The following is a 17,508-nucleotide window of genomic DNA, read 5'->3' as shown; positions in this document are numbered from 1 at the left end:
CAAGGAGAAGGGGACGACAGAGGACGAGATGGTTGGACAGTGTTCTCGAAGCTACCAGCATGAGTTTGACCAAACTACGGGAGGCAGTCGAAGACAGGAGTGCCTGGCGTGCTCTGGTCCATGAGGTCACGAAGAGTCGGACACGACTAAACAACAACAACAACATACACAGCCCTGGCTATAGATGAGAAATGTCTGAAGAGAAGAGTTAAAAGGCCAGTAATTGCCTCATTGAGAACTAGGACTGCTCTCTTCTGCTTCATGGGCATTCCCTTACAGGTCTATAAGCGAGATTTCCTTTTGACATTTTCATTTAACATTATCATGGTAATCATAATCATTATAATTTTATAATTTTACACCGCCCATCTGGCTGGGTTTCCCCAGCCACTGGTAAACATTCTGTAGATCATAACCACATTCGCCACTTTTTAAAAAGTGATAGATGTTTAGTGCCTACACCCTCCTGTCTCTTATAGCTGTGATGCCTTTCCTGAATATCCTCATGCTGGAACTTCTATGTGCCTCCATCATGTTTTTTCTTTCCCATCATATCAAACACATCCTCCTTGCTGGTTTGCTTTCAAGTCGCTTCACCAGTTACTGATACTCCTCGGAGCTTCTCTTCCTAAATTGTTTAAAGGATGTTTTACTACTCTTCTCCCATCTCCTTTCTTGTAAATAAGCTGTCTTTCATGACTGTGCCAGTTCGAAAGCATGCCAGTGCAAGTTGATAAATAGGTACCACTGCGGCGGGAAGGTAAATGGTGTTTCCATGCACTTTGGCACTCATCACAGTCCTCTGTGCGCCAGTAGCGGTTTAGTCATGCTGGCCACTTGGCCCGGAAAACTGTCCATGGACAAACGCCGGCTCCCTCTGCCTGAAAGCGAGATGAGCGCCACAACCCCATAGTCGCCTTTGACTGGACTTAACCGTCCATGGAACCTTTACCTTCTTATCACCTCTTTGAGGTTCAGTTCCTCACGATGCAGAGCAGTACAGAGGGCACATGGGTAGAATCCTTTTATGTGGTGCCATACCTTTCCCTGAGTTGATTGCAACTTGGCTTAGAAGAGCTAGATAGACCATGGGATTTGAAAAGATCACTAAATCCTTGATCCCAGCCTATTCCTTAAAATGTCTGGGCATGATGACAATACGTGACTCCCGAGTTGGCATTGCTTAGCTTCTCTCTTGCCCCGCCTCCCTTTCTTGGAAGAGCATTTCATTATTGCTGCTTCAAAACTGAGCCAAAGAAAAGCTGCTGCTACCCAGAAGCAAACAGCAAAATTCATAGCGTGCCACAAATGTGCTTTACTGCTACTAGTAAAGGACACTACTGAGTGCAAAACTCCTCCGGGTAATAAATAGCTCAACATATAACATGAAGCACATGCTGAAGGGCGTTGACATGAATAAATGTCTATTTGTAAATAGTTGAATGTGTGAGCTATTCCTGGTCTACTGCTTGGTGTCAAGCCCTGCAGCATAATAATGCATAGTAGGCTGTCTTATCTTTTAAACAGCCAATTATAAAAAATGTTTGCCAAGATCTTTATCTTCCCACTTAGCAGAATTAATAAATACAAGCTGCAGACAAGAAAATAGGAAGTTGTCATAATAATTCCTTTGGCTGAGTGTTGCTATAAACAGTTGTTATTGGAGTATTTTGCACTGTGTGTACACATTAAGACATTAACATTTCTCCTCTCGCCTACTGCTTCTCATGTCCCAAGCACATTTGCATTATCTATTTATTAGTTTATCTTATTTATTAGATTTATATACCACCCGCCATCATAAGATTTCAGGGCTGTTCGTGAGATTAAAACGCAAATAAATAGGTAGAAACAGCAAAACAATACCCCCCTCCCACAGACACATTTAAAAGGCTGTGGAATATTAAACAGCCAAAGGCCTGATTGAAGAGGAACGTTTTTCGCCTGGCACTTAAAGATATATAAAGAAGGCGCCAGACAAACCTCCCTGGGGAGAACATTCCACAAACAGGGAACCACTGCAGAAAAGGCCAGTTCTCATGTTGCCACCCTCTGGACCTCATGTGGAGAAGGCACATCCTGTTGATGCTCCTGGACTGGCATGTCTCTGGTTAAGGACTAGCATGGGCAGGGAGGTGCTACTAGAAAATATTACACGTTTACTGAATGTTGAGGGCAAACTTTCTTTAAAGCATCTAGATTCAGGTAGGTAGCCGTGTTGGTCTGATGCAGTCGAAATAAATAAAAAAATTGTCCAGTAGCTACTGGACAATTTTTTAATTTTTTTTCATTAAAGCAGAAATAGCGGTCTTTGAGATTAGATCCATATTTTGGGTACCTTTCCCATTCCCCCCAAATAACAACCCTGCTGGATTTAAAATATACCCAGAGCTGAATTTCATTGCATGCAAAACTCCATAGCTATTGATTTAAAATGTCATAGGAAATTCAGAGGCAAATAGCTATAATTTATTTTAATAGGCTATGCTCAAGTGCTGCTAGGAATATATTTTTGTTTTAATAAAAATGTTAAGTTTTATTCCTGTAAAATTTACAGCCATACTAAAGTTAACTGTCATACCAATTGACTTGAAAATACAAGAGCAAATAAAATAGGAAAAGGATCAGCTTAGCTGCATTGATCCTTGTAATGTTTTCATTGCTTTAGTTTTATAATGTAGCTAATTACTTTGAATACACCTTGGTTGTTGTTTTTTTAAACCTGCATGAAATACAAGTGAACATCTGAATCTCCGATCCTGATACACATGGAACACTTTTCTGTGGTTGCTTTCAAACCTCCATTTAAGGGAAAAACCTTCAGGTGTTGCAGGTATATTGAAATGAATGTTTCATATTGACTGGATCCCAAGGCAACACTTAGAGGGGAGGGACAAGAGCAACATTTACCTTACTTCCATTAATTATAGCTACAGTATTGAATTGGATAGAGATGGCTATTTTAAGAAGCCCTGATAATGGTGACTTGGCAGGATGGGAAAGGTGGTTGCACAGGCAAGTAGAGTCATGGGTGGGTTACCATTCTGAATGAACTGTTTGCAAGGATGCTGTTAGCCCACATGAAGCCCACCTCGGGGCATGTTCCCATCATGTTCTCATCACATGAAACATCCCCACTTTGGAAAGGAATTTGATGTCTTTGGTCTAGTGCAGTTTTTTCCCACCTTAAGTACTACAAGTAGGAAGAAAAAGAATGATGAAGAGCCAAGTTATAAACCCAACACTTTATTATGTATGTTATTTACAGTATTTACATATTGCACATTTAGCTGGAATGTTCATACCTCTATTGTACAGGAAACAGATGGCATTTTAGTGGATGCAGAATCCAAGTTTTACTTAAAACATGTTTGTCTCTTCCACATGGCATGCAGTTTGCACTCGGTAAGAGTACACCATAACAGATTTATGAAACATTTGTAACCAAACACTTTGAATTCCATAAGTAAGAAAGGTAACCTTCTCCACAGGAAGGCTTCCTTGAAAGTGTCCCATGACGTCTCTAAATGAAACATGTTCTTACTTGGGAGGTTGATAATTCACTGAATTTTTTGGCAATGCAACACTTCTGATATAGGGTGGCCTTAAAGTATGAAACATTTTAAATTGTTATGGTAGAAAAACTACCAGAAAAAAATGTGTATCTGTAAACAGTGGTGACAGAATAGAAAACACATGTTTTAAAGATTTTATGGGAAGTAGTCTATCAACTTGCAAAAATAAATCTCTTGTTCACAATGGAATATGTTACAAAGATGGTAAGTTCAATTTCCCTGTTGGTTTCCAAGGCACTTCTCTTGGTTCTTGATAATAGCTTTTTCCCTTGATAGTAGTAACATCTGAAGCAAAGACAAGACAACACCGCCCACCACAAAATATTAGTTTCTCGGTTTTCAAGTGAGCAAAATATTTCACTTTTGTTTTTGCTGCACAATCTGGCATACAAAACTCTTGGTCGGTTACCATTTGCTGTCAAGGGATGGGGATTTAGGTAAGTGAGATAAAGCCTTCACAGTTCATGAGGACCAGCTCTTGGATACTCCAAGGCCTACGCTATATTTTTACTTCTTAAATACACTGATTTCCCTACTTGTGGCAATCATTCTTATATGACAGGCACCCCCAAACTCGGCCCTCCAGATGTTTTGGGACTACAATGCCCATCATCCCTGGGATGACTGACCACAAGGGCTGAAAAGGATCTCAATCTCAGTGTTGATTCCAAGAGAAATGAATTGGTTTTGATTCTTGATATTGCTTACTGTTGTTAAGTTGGTATTTCAGTGAAATATAAATGTGCAGTTCTGGAGACAGATTCAGCTGAATGCACATAACGTTTGTTCATGCTTCAACTACATTATAACTGTATTATAGATAGACTAATCACTCCTACATGTATATTTTTAAGCTGCATTCAAATATGGCATAATCAACCTGTAACTTTAAATAGAGACCCAGTGTCAATACATAGAAACGGATGCTGACTCAGCCCCTGAAAATTAGCTGTGCATGGATGTGCTTTGTTTCACTATCTGCTAACTGCATACAGCTATGAATTCACCCTTGATGTCTGAGAGTCTTTATGCTGCTTTCCGGTAGGGGGTATCCTTTTATTTATGGCTGGTATTTTGCCGAGTGAAGGGTGTTGTGTCATTCTCTCTGAAAGGGGAATACCTTCTCCAAAGAGCTATTGCGCAATGCTCATTAATTGTATCAGATCCACAATGGTGATGTTGCTATGCATATACAGGCAGTGTGCAATTGGTCCTTTCAAAAAGCTTACCTTATCCTTCCGTGCACATTGGACTTACTGCCAACCGAGTAAGAAGCCTGGCACATCTTTTATAGTCTAGTGAAAAGATCATAAATAGAAGTTAACAAACAACCCGGCATAACCTGAGGGTTTTTTTTTAAAAAAAGTTTATTATCGTAAGGTTATACAAGGAACTGCAAGCCTGTTGCAATTCATTTTGAAACCATTTATTTTTAAGTTATAAGTTTGAATTCTTTGCTTAGGAATCTGGCTGTATAAATGAGATTTTTTTAGTTTTTAAAGCGATTTTACAGTGGTACCTTGCAAGACGAATGCCTCACAAGACGAAAAACTCGCAAGACGAAAGAGTTTTTCGTTTTTTGAGTTGCTTCGCAAGACAAATTTCGCTATGGGCTTGCTTTGCAAGACAAAAACGTCTTGCAAGTTTGTTTCCTTTTTCTTAAAACCGTTAATACCCAGGGTGCATTGCTTGAACAGTGTACAGTGGTGCTTCGCAAGACGAAAAATTCGCAAGATGAAAAAACTCGCAGAACGAATTGATTTATATGCTTTTGCATGTATAATGCTATGCAGACTGGCCTTGAAGAAAGCACCTCTCAAGAAGAAACAGATGTGCACATGTAAACAGCTCGCTCCCATGGCTATGAACATGCACAGGAGAAATAGCTGCAATGCATGCCTGGACAGCTTAGGTATGCAGGATAGCAAATAAAATTGTGGTGTTCGTTCCATAAAATGAAAATTCTCATTTTCTACTACAATGAACTAGCAAAGACTGATAATAATCTGAAGCTGAAAACTCGAAGGGGATAAAAACTAGAGCACTGCTCATCTTCAGTTTGAATTTCTTGCCCTTTATTTGAGCCACAGATTACATTTTAGTTGTGTGTACAAAAATGTAATAGTGTGAATATTGCCAACTTGTATCTGCTACTGTATATACATCAGTCAGGATTGGTCCCAGCTCATATAACATGTACACTTGGTGGAAAGCTTGAATATGGGACAATGAAATGTTCACAGTAAGATAATCATATCTCTAGGTTAATAAATCAAGATATGAGCAAGGATTTGATCTATGCATACAGGCCCTTTGCTCCTCCATTTCTGATGTGAGCAAGCCAATCAGAAAGTCTTCCGTTAACCGCAGTTTCTCATTTCATCTGAGCTAGGATAGTATCTCAGCTTCAAACCATGGCTTAATATCATGACTTGTTCCAAAGTTGGTGAGCATAGTATGAAATGGAAAACTGGTTAATTAGAGCCTTGCATACAGACTGCATGTGCAGAGAAAAGGCTTGTTCATATTACTGTCTGAAGGTGAGCAATTTGTGAAAACTCTAGACTTTGTAAAATCTAATGGCAAGGATCAAACTTTTAGGCTGCTTATCAAACTACTAAGCTTATGAAAGATGTACACCTGCAAAATTCATTCAGATAATCAATTTTATGTGAACTACAGCCTGAAAAGAAACTATTTTGGGAGCCTTCACATTTGACTTAAATCGTTCTGCAACCTACTTTGAAGGCCAAAACATTAATGTGTGTGTAAAAGCCCCGCTGTTACGGTTTTTGGATACTACAAAAACACAGTTAATCTAGTAAGGGAATTAATTCTTCTGTGATTGGCAGTAGAATTAGTAATTTTCTCTAATACAGCAAATGACATGTGTCTGACTTGCACATGCAAGTAGTTTTTTTTATGCACAGTTGCCAAGAATAAACAATCAAATTGTGAGTCAAGGTATTTAAATGGCTGCCAAGTCAGGCTAAGGCTACTGGGGGAACAGACATTAAAGATGCACCATTAAGTACTCCTCCCTATATCACACTCATATAATCTATCAGCTATCTGTTGAGAGGACTATCTGTTGAGAAACTAATCAGCAGCCCAAGCAGTGATGTGCAACAGGGTAAAACCAGCTGGATGGGAACTGTTCAATTAGTGCTGCCTCATAACTATATAATATATTTTTCCCCAAAATGGTGTGCATAGGTTGGGGGGGGGAGAACCCAAACACAATAGTTAAGAGTCATAGTTATCATTCTTAGGCTCTTGGATTATGGGTGTACAGTAAGCCCGCAATTTACAGGCATTTAACATGTGCACATTCAGCTTTACATGCATGACGAAAAATAAAAAGGGGCCAGGGCTCTTGGAGAAATGACTTTGGCAATCCCACCCACCATTGAACCCAGTGTGTTTTGACTATATGCGATTTTGGCTTTGGGCAATCCCTGGAATGTAAGGAAATGCATCATTTTAATAAGTGTGGCATTGCTGTCAGCTGTGACTTCTGCCAGTTAAACAACAACTTAACTGCTTGTGCATCTCTCTCTCTCTCTCTCTCTCTCTCTCTATATATATATATATATCCCAGTGTTGCAAACCCAGATTTTATTCTTTAATGTCTGTTCTCTGATGTACTGTTAAGTTCCAAGTTACTATATTGCAAACCAAAGGCAAAGGAGTTGACAGATAATTGGCATACAAATTTGAGCTGCCTGTGGAAAGTACATTTTAAGTTGATAGTTAAAGCCATGAGACCTCTTGCAGGAGTCACAGCAATAGCACTTAAAATATTGTCCCGTGGATTGCAACTCTGTGAGTGAAATCCAACAGTGTCTGTCTACCAGCAGAATGACTGCTGTTGACAGAATGGGTTCTCCCACTTGCAAACTCCCAACATCTGCCCTGGGTGGTTGGAAGACCCTATGAAGCAGATCTGTAGGGAGACGTCTGCTCACATGATGCTGGATGTTGCCCTATGCTTAAGAAATTTAAGATGAAACTCATAGTTCACACTTATAGGTACTGCTGGTTGTCTTCAACTAACCCACTGAAATTAATAACCATGACTAGCTTATGTCCATTGCTTCAGTGCATATACTCTTGTGTAAAAGCGAGTTGAGTACATCCCTGAATATTGACATTTGAGTCTCACTATACAGCAGTCTCTTTAATTACTGTAATTCCACAAACTCCTTAAATAAACTGAATAATAATTGCATTGGAAGACAGCTCTTTATTAAATGCAACTAAATTAAATGTCTGGCAATGGATTCTTGGGTGATAGCACTTACATGCAGGAATGGTGCAGTCTCTTGTATGATGGTAAAGTCTATGAAAGTGTTTAGTGCATTTTGGACCAAAATAAAGATGACCTGGGGGAGAAAAGAATTAGTGGATCAGTTGAATTAGTACCATATGAGGATAATTACAGACAAAAGTACCATGATAGAATGTTAAATTCTGCTTACCTGTTAAATGGTTTAAAAACTTGTCTTTCATTCTCAGATCTCTAGGAACTATTTCTGTTAAAAGGAATGAAGGACATTGTAACAGAATCATCATTCATGTTCTGTACATTTATATACAGGGGTATAAATAAATTACTATTATTATTATTTATTATTATTATTATTATTATTATTATTATTATTATTATTATTACATTTAGCTTCCAGAGGTTTTTCATTTTAAGATGTTAAACTGGTTGAAAAAGGCAGTGGCGTTTTCATGGATCTTAAAAACCAATTGTAGGCTCATTATTTGCCCTTTGTAAAATTCTCATTTTCTAAAAAAAAAAAACACCACCTAGATACACCTAGCCAAGTGTTAATAGCATTTAACACCTACTAAAATCAGTAATATTTTGAGTTAAAGACAGCTGGGATTGAATTTAATTTTGTTCACAATTCTGGAGAGCAAGTGCCATTGAAATCAAGTGGGATGGCTTTTGAGCAAAAGCAGTCAGCTTCTGTCCTACTCCAAATGTAAATGTTTCTTGCTTCTAGGCAGCTCTTGTATGTACAAGTTTTAAGAGATTTAGTGGTACATTGGATTCCACTCTGGCTGCCCATCTCTTTCTTCACAAGAAAGAATGCCATGGCTCTTCTAGCTGCTCCTGGTTTAGCTCTTCTGATGTAATTGGGGGAGGAAACAGGACACCTTAACTGAACAATATGAATGTGCCCTACATTTTGGAATTCCAAGTCCATGAACATCTTTTGTTAGTTTGCATAACACCTAATATTATCATTATCATTATCATTCTTCCACCCATCTGACTGGGTTGCCCCAGCCAATCTGGGCAGCAGAATATAAAAACACAATAAAACACCAAATATTTAAAACTTCCCTATACCGGGCTGCCTTCAGATGTGTTCTAAAAAATCATATAGTTGTTTATCTGTTTGACATCTGACAGGAGGGAGTTCCACAGGGCGAGTGCCACTACTGAGAAGGCCTTCCGCCTGGTTCCCTGTAACTTCATTCTCGCAGTGAGGGAACCGCCAGAAGGTCCTTGGAGCTAGACAGTGGGAGTGGAGACGCTCCCTCAGGTGTACAGGACTGAGACCATGTAGGGCTTTAAAGGTCTGCACCAACACTTGGAATTGTGCTCGGAAACATACTGGGAGCCAATGAAGATCCTTTAGGACCCATGTGATATGGTCCTGGCGGCCACTCCCTGTCATCAGTCTAGATGCCGCATTCTGGACTAGTTGTAGTTTCCGAGTCACCTTTCTAGACATTCAGACTGCACCATGTTTGTGCATCTGAGTTGAGCTGTTGAAACACAGGTGCCACTGCTTGGGTATGTGATGATTAATGGGAGTGTCAGTAAAACATGCAAATCTGCTGACATGTCAGAGACCAGCTGTTGCTCCATGTTCATGTTAACAAAGAAATTTGCATCATGTGGTTTTACACATACAGGGTTGTGAACGTGATCTGTGTGGGAGGCGTGTTCGCAACCCATAGCGAACAACCCACAGACCCACAGTCTGCGCATGCGCAGATCGCAATTTGGGGCTTCTGCGCATGTGCGAGCACCGAAACCTGGAAGTAACCCATTCCAGTCCTTCCGGGTTCGGCGCAGTGCGCAACCCGAAAACACGCAACCTGAAGCATCTGTAACCCAAGGTATGACTGTACACTTACTGATACAAAGGTATAGACACCCATAATGAAGAACCTGGAGTTTGGCATAACAGAATCTGCAGTGCCCTATTTAGTTCCTAAGCTTAATTCCTCTCAAATAATTGCATTTTGTTATCCAGGACAAATGTTCATCAAGCATGGTCTGAGAAACTGACTGAATAGGAGCATATTTTCAGGAAATGTAACCACAGTTTTGTAAGGGAGGACAACATAATTTACTTGCTTCTTACTCATGTGGTTTGCTTTCCCACATCCGGTATTAAATGGAGGGGAATGCAACTAGTTCGTTGAAATCCTCTTTAGCTCCTTGTGGCTGTCTCCTTGATTTACTGTCACATTTTATTGCTTTTTGTTACTTACATTAAGACATCCGTGTTGATTGCACATGAAATGCTACACTTGTCTTTTTTTTACCATAAATGAATGCCTAAGTGGCCTTTGAATTCTCCTGGGACCTCTTTATTGCATTTAAAGTCAGAACTACTTCCAACCAGATCTGATTCACTGGTAAGTTTTAGACATTCTCGAAATTCACCATTTATTTACAGTGCTTCTAAGCATAGTCAAGCTCAGTTGAATTGACCTTATAATATTTGACCTAATTGTGTCATGCACCACCTTAAATGCTTAGACGTTTCTTTCAAAAGTCCCTCAGGGGACAGTCAGGCATTAGATGATTGATAGGTAGAGTTCTGGCTAGTAGTTCCTTGCAATGATAGCGAGACTGCTGGGGGAAAGCCTTTCAGAAGTTGGCAAGTTGCTTCAGCACAGTTTTATTTTGATTAGAACAGGTTCTACTTCAGCTGTTGTGCTCTAATTAAGTGCTGCACAGTGGTTCTACATCAAGCTCAAGCTGTTAGTTAAGCAGGTTTTCAGTGTGAAATCTGTTTCTAACACATTCCTCACGAAAGTTGTCCAAAACATGAATAGCACCATGTTAGGGAAGGCTGATGCAGACTGTGATGGATTCTATGATTTCAAACTGCAGCTGGAGTCATATTTTTGAGTGCTCCTCTCTTATATATATATTTAAAACCATTCATCCGCCTGCCTGACAAACAAAAAATAAAATCTTGTACAGGGAGAAATTTAGATGACTGTTCTTGATGTGCCAGTTTACTGTATGAAGGGGTGTTTTCCATGTAGCAGGGAGACCAACGCTCTGACCTATATCCAGCACAATAAGCAATAAATCCTATAATTTTACAGGCTTCTTCTACATAATAGGCCGGATTCAACTAACAGATTCAATTAACGAGTCAACATCCAGCACACTTGGGCAGATACTGGGGCTTATACACTTTGGGGAGACCAGTGATGCTGATGTTTACCTTGCCTGGACCTCCTGCAGTACATGTCACCGATTAGTGCCAATGCCACCTAAGCGATTGTATTGGTGATGGTGGGTTTCCTAGGAGAGGTGGGCATTTGTTTGATTCTGGTCAGTACTGGACAGCTGCCATTTTATATTTCTCATAATGCAATGGTGCAGAATTTGCCAGGTGCTCTGGAGCGTTGCGGTGTAGGGAATTTTAAATAGTGACCACCAGGCACAAATTCAAACTAGTAGCCACTTTTGCTCCCCAAATAAGAGTGTTGGTGCTGTTGGATAAGCTCACAGGGGTGGGCCAATAGGCACCGGTGCCAGAAGGACCCAATCGGAGCACAAGGCAGGGAATCTGCATCAGCACCATGGCTGTCCATCAACAGCACTGATGGGTCACTCAAGCCTGGTACCTGACCTAGATTTCAGGGTCTTGCAAAGTTCCTTGCTTTTCCTGTGACTAGCTGAATTGTGTATATTATGCATATATTGTGCAAAATAGTGGAAATTTATAAAGTAACTCAGCATTTTAAGTCAGCGAATGCACAGTATTGTATACAACCCAAAGCTGCAATCCCAAGCAACCTTATTACTTTGAGAATTTACTTTGGAATGAGCTTGTTTAGATCTGGATGCAAATCTTATTAAACATTAGCTGACATTAGCATATTATAGTGGCTGACAGGAGCGGAAGAGAGGATCTGTATCTTATTAGAATAACTGTTGGGTCTCTGGACTGTAATAAAGATTGTTGTTGTTGTATTAGAATAACTACAGATAGATTGAATCTACAAAGGCATGTGGAACCCTTGCAAGTGAAATTTCACTTTCTGAAAATTTTAGCACCCACTGCCTGGTTATTGTTGCTCAATAGCAATGGTATACTTGAGTACTGTGTTTATTGAGAACTCTCTGTAGGAACTCTCACTTTGTCAACAACAATTACTCTTTAAAGGAAAACCTCCCAAGTTCTAAATGCATCAGAATTTTGGGTGTTTTTCAGTATATAACTTTTTTCAGGCTTTTAGAATCTCCCCTTTTCTTTTCCTGTCGTGCTTTATAGCCATTTACTTGCAGAGGGGGAGCAATTCAGTGCCACCCATGGGGTGTCGTCTAAATCTTCCCCATTCCTCTAAGGTGCCTCCTAAGCACTACTCAAACAGGACCCAGCAGATCAACTGTATTTGCTCTAATTGGCAAGTATTTATGATAAGCCTAAATTCCCATTTTCAAGGGACTTGCAAGTGTAGTCTGCAAATCTTTTATTATTATATGTAAAATTTGACAGTGCAATCCTGTGAATTCAATGGCACTTACCCCCAGGAAAGTACACACAGAATTGTAGTCTAATTGTCTAAAGCCAAATTTCTGAAATAATTTACAGCAGAATTAAACCCCAACAAAGAAATGCTGTTTCAGAGTAACTAATGGCCAGTTAAGCCAAATAGTATGATTTTAAAGAATTAAAGTTCCAGTGATATAAGCACGACTAAAATTGGCTATTTTTTTAGTCTGCAACTAGTTCTGATTTCTGGTCCAGGGAACAGACAGTTCTTAAACTGAAAATTTGCCATTGGTAAGACTTCTTTCCAGAAACATGTTTATGGTGTCAAAAACACAGGCATAGAAATATAATTATAGCATTTCTCAATACATAACAGAGACAAACCCAGCCAGTACAAGCACTATCATTGATTTCTGAAGAGTAGCAGGAAAGAGAGAGAACTGCTTACATTTCAGCAATGAGTAATGCTGCCACATTTTCTGCATACCTTATGTATATACACAGCCTTGTTTGGAGAATTGGGGCAGGATAGCTGCTGCTTTGGTTTGGAGCTGAAATCAGTTTTGGACAGCACTGATGGGCTGGCCCTTGTATCAATCATGAAGCACCTCCCTCTTAAGGGCTGGACTATGTGTAATGCTGATTGGTTCGCCCTTGTGCCAGTCACAAAGCTATCTCCCCAATCTGAGCAGATTTCTAAGTTAAACAATGTACAACCACAGCAAATAAACAAGTTGGATACCTAGAGGGGACTAAAAAAAAAAGTTGGCTGTCTCAAAGCCAGGGAAGGGTGCTTGCAAGCTGGAGGTTGTTTTCTGGTTGATAAAGCATGAGGAGTGGAGTACAGCTTGCATTGCAGCTGAAAAAACTGTCATGCTACTCTTTCAAGGTATGACTACAAGTAGCCTTAATAAGAAGTTTACAGAAAATGACAAAATATCATTCCAGTTGCAAAGTGTTCATTTCCACAAAGCTTGCAAACAATAGCATAGCTCAAACATTGTTGTACTGAAGACTGCTCTAAACAGCTGATAGCAGACCTGCTTCAAAGATCTTCTTCAGATAACTTAAAAAAACCACATTCCATATGAGAAACTGAAAAATATTCATTCAACCAATGCAATTTAGTTGCTAAGGGAGGTTTCCAGGTGTCAACCAAAAACTCGCCTGCAGCCAACTGCTTATAACATTCTTCAATACAATACTTTGCACTTGTAATTATATTTTTCCTGCTTTGTTCTAAATTTCTCCTCATCAGTATATTGTTACAGTCCTGTGCTTTTCAGGCCCCTTATACAGAACTGTAGAACTACTTCACTCATCTATTAAAATCAGTGCAATTTAAATTTGCTTAACCTTCAAAATAAAATCTAGAAAAAAAGAAACTTTAAAGAAGCAGAAAACCTGTGGGAGATATCCGAGTGACTAGCAGTAATCAATTGTAGTTGCCTTATACTGATGCAAACCAGTCTATTGGGACGGGAACCCTCGAACTATGGAAAACTTTTAAAAAGAAACTTCTGGGAGTTTCAGATTTGCAATTCACTAGACTAGAGTAACAGACAAGGAACTGTTAGCGAGCCTCGGAGCACATACATCGCAAAGTGATCTCCTTTAGATGATGCTTCTCGGATTTCAACCTATTAATTTGCTCTTCAGCGCCATCGATCGCTGAAGGGGGGCGTAGCATGGTTATTCCTCGTTCAACGCGAGGGGAGCTTTGCTAGTCCGGCGTTTCCCTTCAGAGCGGTTATTGAGGAATCCGCTGCACAATTAAGGACTGGAGCAATTTGCAAGCCTCCCCCCACCCCCGAGATTTCTCAGATGCAAACTGGCAGCTTGATGACCGAGCTCCCCGTTTTCTAAAGTTTAACGCAAAAAGGAAAATGAACGTAACAGGTTGCAGTGTCTCCTCTAACACAATGTAGTATTATTTGACTTACCAACTCTCTGTTCTTCTGAGTAAGATCCATAATCGGGTACTACTTCCCTTCTCCGGTCCAAAAGATAGTCTTGTTTGTACTGAACCCCGTTCTCCTCGTCCTCCTCCAGGTGGTATTTTTTCAGTTCCTGAATGATCTCCATGATCAGGTTTAAGAGGTTCTGCCTTTCCTTCAGCCCTGCGCTAGATTCGGGTCTCTCTTCGCAATGTCCCGCTGAAAGCATCGCCAGCACCAGCCCCACCAACGCAGGAGATCTCAGGAATCGGCCCATGGCGCTTCCGAGGTCAAACGAGGGATAGATGGAGCCACTTTCCTAGTCCACTCCCTGAAACCAGCTGTGGAGGGGAGATAAGTGTCACTGCCAGGTGTCACATCTACGCGAACAGTGGGTGGCAAGTTAAAGCAATTATTCTTCCTTCAAGTTGAGAGTGCCCAGATTTTCTAACCTCTGCCTTCTCTCCCTCTCTCTCTTTTACTTAAAAGAGGGGGAGGACCTAGATAATCAGCTGGCAGCTCTCTCTGCTCTTTAGCCAAGTAGGATCTAGTAGCAAGAAGAAGGCAATTGAATTCCCCAGCGGCATTCGCGTCTCACTCGCTTGGTCCTGACTGAACTCACTGCCCTTGCTCTTGGTGCCACGGAGTTAAAGAGCGCTTGCTTAGGACAGGAAGATGGATATCGAATACTTTTAACACATGGTGTTTGGGTTTTGTTTGGGTTTTAAAAGCAGTGGGTGGGACCTGAAGATCAATCAATCAATAAACTTTTCCCTTCGAAAACAAGGAAGAAGCACGGCCCTATCCCTCATTGAGTCCACAAGCAGCAGAGGGCCAGGAGAGATTTATTTGCAGAGGAGCTGCTTTCTGGAGTGCTCAGATCAGCTTGGCAGAAGACACCCTTCTTAGCGCAAAGCAGGACCTGAGCGCCAGCGATGAAACTCCTCCTTGCTTGTTTGGCACGCGAGGGAGCCTTGCACGAAGGGAAGGGCTTACTCACCCCTCTCGCTTAACTGGGAAGCCCCAAGAGTGGGAATCAATGCTTCTCAGCCAGAGGCAGTGCCACCGAGTGGTGAAAGGGCGCCTTGAGACGCCACTGCTGATGCCACTTTACTCCGGAGGTGAGGTCCAGCGTGGACCCTCGAGATGCTGTCGGATTCCAACTCCCATCAGTCACAGACAGCATGTCCAATGGTCAGGGGGTGATGGGAGATGAAGTCCAGCAATTGGGACCGCACGGGTTCCTCCCGCCCGCCTCGCACCAAAGGCACCCCGCCTCTCCCAACTCAGTAGCCTGCCCCACAGCCTTGCTTGTCCCCCCCCTCTGCTTCCTATGGGAGATCGGCATGGCTTTATATGAAAAGCAAACTCTAGCGGAAGCAAAGGACCTGAGGGATTCCGCCCCCCTTCCCCCTCCTCTTTTCCTTTTGGAAATTTGGAAACCTGTTTTTGCGTAAGGAGAGGCAGCCCGAGGGAGGGGGGAAGCAAGTGCAAAATGCCAGGCAGGTAAATAGAGTCTTGCCTGGAAAAGTTTGGCAAGCTTTCACGGCATTCTGCAGTGACGGCTGTCTATCAAGTCTACTCGCTCCCTACGCGCTTGGCTAGTCAGCAGGATGCCTCGATCCGAGAAGAACTTGGCCGCTTCTTTGCTCCCCCTAATCTGATGAGGAAATGTGGCGGGGATTCCCCTCTTCGCTCGGCAAGTAATTTATCAAGTGGTTACATGCTTACATCCGAGGCCATACATAGAGAATCCAAAGCGACGCGCGCAGGCTCAGATGCTTTGGACCAGCAGAGTGGGAACTTGTGGTCCTCCAGATGTTGCTGAACCCTCGACCTATCATCCCTTAGCTGGGGCTAATAGGAGCTGGAGCGCAACATCCGGAGGGCCGCAGGTCCCCCAGCCTAAACCCCCTCTCTCCACGGACGCCAAACCCTACGCAGGCACATCGGCGGGTCTGGGAAGCCCTTCGGCCCTCCCATGTCCGGCGCGCCTTCCTCCTCCTTCTCCACGTGGCTTGCGGATGCTCGAGGAAGAGCAGCCTTCGCTAGCCTGGAGCCTCCCCGATGCCTGAGGTCCGCGACTCTCCGCAGCCAGCGCATCTGGGAGGTACCAGGCTGAGCAAGTCCGGCGTGGAGAGAGCGAGAGAGAGAGGTATGAACATCTGGCTGACCCATTCATTCGAAAAAGGCGGCTCGGTCCAACCAGAGCTGTCTCTGCACTTCTCAGCCCCGTCGATTTCGCGAAGAGAAGAGCCGAGATTCCACCCGTTGAAATCAAGGCGATTTCAACGAAGCGCTTTAACTTTGGCTAGGACTTTCCTCTCTCTCCGCTCCAAGCGCGGCTGCTGCGCTCGGCTTCTCCTCTTCCTCCTCCCTTCCCCACCCGCGAGAAAGACTCGGGGGGCAAAGGGGGCGAGCGGGGCGCCCGTGCCACAGCCCTCTCAGCTCGACCGGGCGGCGGCTTGGTGCGTCGGGCTCCCTCCCCTCGCTTCACTCGCCGCTCAGCCGGCGAGTCGCGCCAGTCGAGCGACACCTTCCGGAGGTGCCCGAGCGCAAGTACGCCGCCGCCGCCTCTGGCCAGAGAGCGGCTGAATTTGGCGAGAGGCGCGCGGTGGCTCCCGCCGTCCGGGCGCGTCCGCCCTGTCGCCTCCTGCTCCTTGAGCGCTCGGGAGCATTACCTGCCTCCGTTCGCCCTTTGAGGCGGTGTGTGTGACGGGGCTCCCTCCCTCGCCGGCCGGAGCCTCGCTTCTCTCGCCGCGCTCTGTCTCCTTTCCCCGGCGCGCACGCCGTCCGCTCTCCCGCCACCTACTCCATGTCCGCGCTTTTATAGAGGCTTATATAGGGTATCCGCGAGGTGGCCGCCGCCGCCGCCTCAGACGGTATCGACTTGCAAGTGGGTGGACGGCCGGCTCTCCCCCAAGTCCCGCTCTGCAGCCCCTCGAGTCGCCTCGCAGCCACTGAAGTTCTCCCCTCGCGGCTCCCCCGCCCCGGTCCCTTCTTATGCTGCCTCCCCGCAGACGTAAAACGAGCAGTCCCGGCTCAAGGGGGGGGGGGGAGGGAAGGAAAGGGGGGGGCTCAGCAGCCCGAGTTTCTTTAATTAGAAACTCCGCCTGAAATATTCATTTCGCCCCCCTTCCCAACCACCCACCCCCACCCCGGCCCGCTCGCTCGCTTCCCGCCGTTTCCTCGGGGCGCGCAGCCTCCCTCGCGCACTTCTCG

General features: G+C 43.2%; 1 protein-coding gene across 2 annotated transcripts; it reads right to left on the bottom strand.

The window, feature by feature from the left end:
- Positions 1-3,230: 3,230 nt before the first annotated feature.
- ALKAL2 (ALK and LTK ligand 2) lies at positions 3,231-17,274 on the bottom strand. Of its 2 annotated transcripts, XM_082215705.1 has the most exons (6): positions 16,968-17,274; positions 14,293-14,627; positions 8,057-8,110; positions 7,880-7,960; positions 4,805-4,870; positions 3,231-3,860 (listed from the first exon to the last, which is right to left on the bottom strand). In XM_082215705.1, exons 2-5 carry the CDS (start codon positions 14,561-14,563, stop codon positions 4,806-4,808), a joined length of 471 nt encoding a protein of 156 aa, XP_082071831.1. In that variant the 5' UTR covers positions 14,564-14,627; positions 16,968-17,274; the 3' UTR covers positions 3,231-3,860; position 4,805. The 2 variants fall into 2 exon arrangements, with proteins under 2 accessions (XP_082071831.1, XP_082071832.1); XM_082215706.1 differs by lacking the exon at positions 16,968-17,274 and having other exon boundaries at positions 14,293-15,015.
- Positions 17,275-17,508: the final 234 nt, after the last annotated feature.

The sequence above is a fragment of the Podarcis vaucheri genome (assembly GCF_965113315.1).
Source record: "Podarcis vaucheri genome assembly, chromosome: 3".
NCBI classification, from domain to species: domain Eukaryota; kingdom Metazoa; phylum Chordata; class Lepidosauria; order Squamata; family Lacertidae; genus Podarcis; species Podarcis vaucheri.
This window is presented reverse-complemented; position numbering and strand designations above follow the sequence as displayed.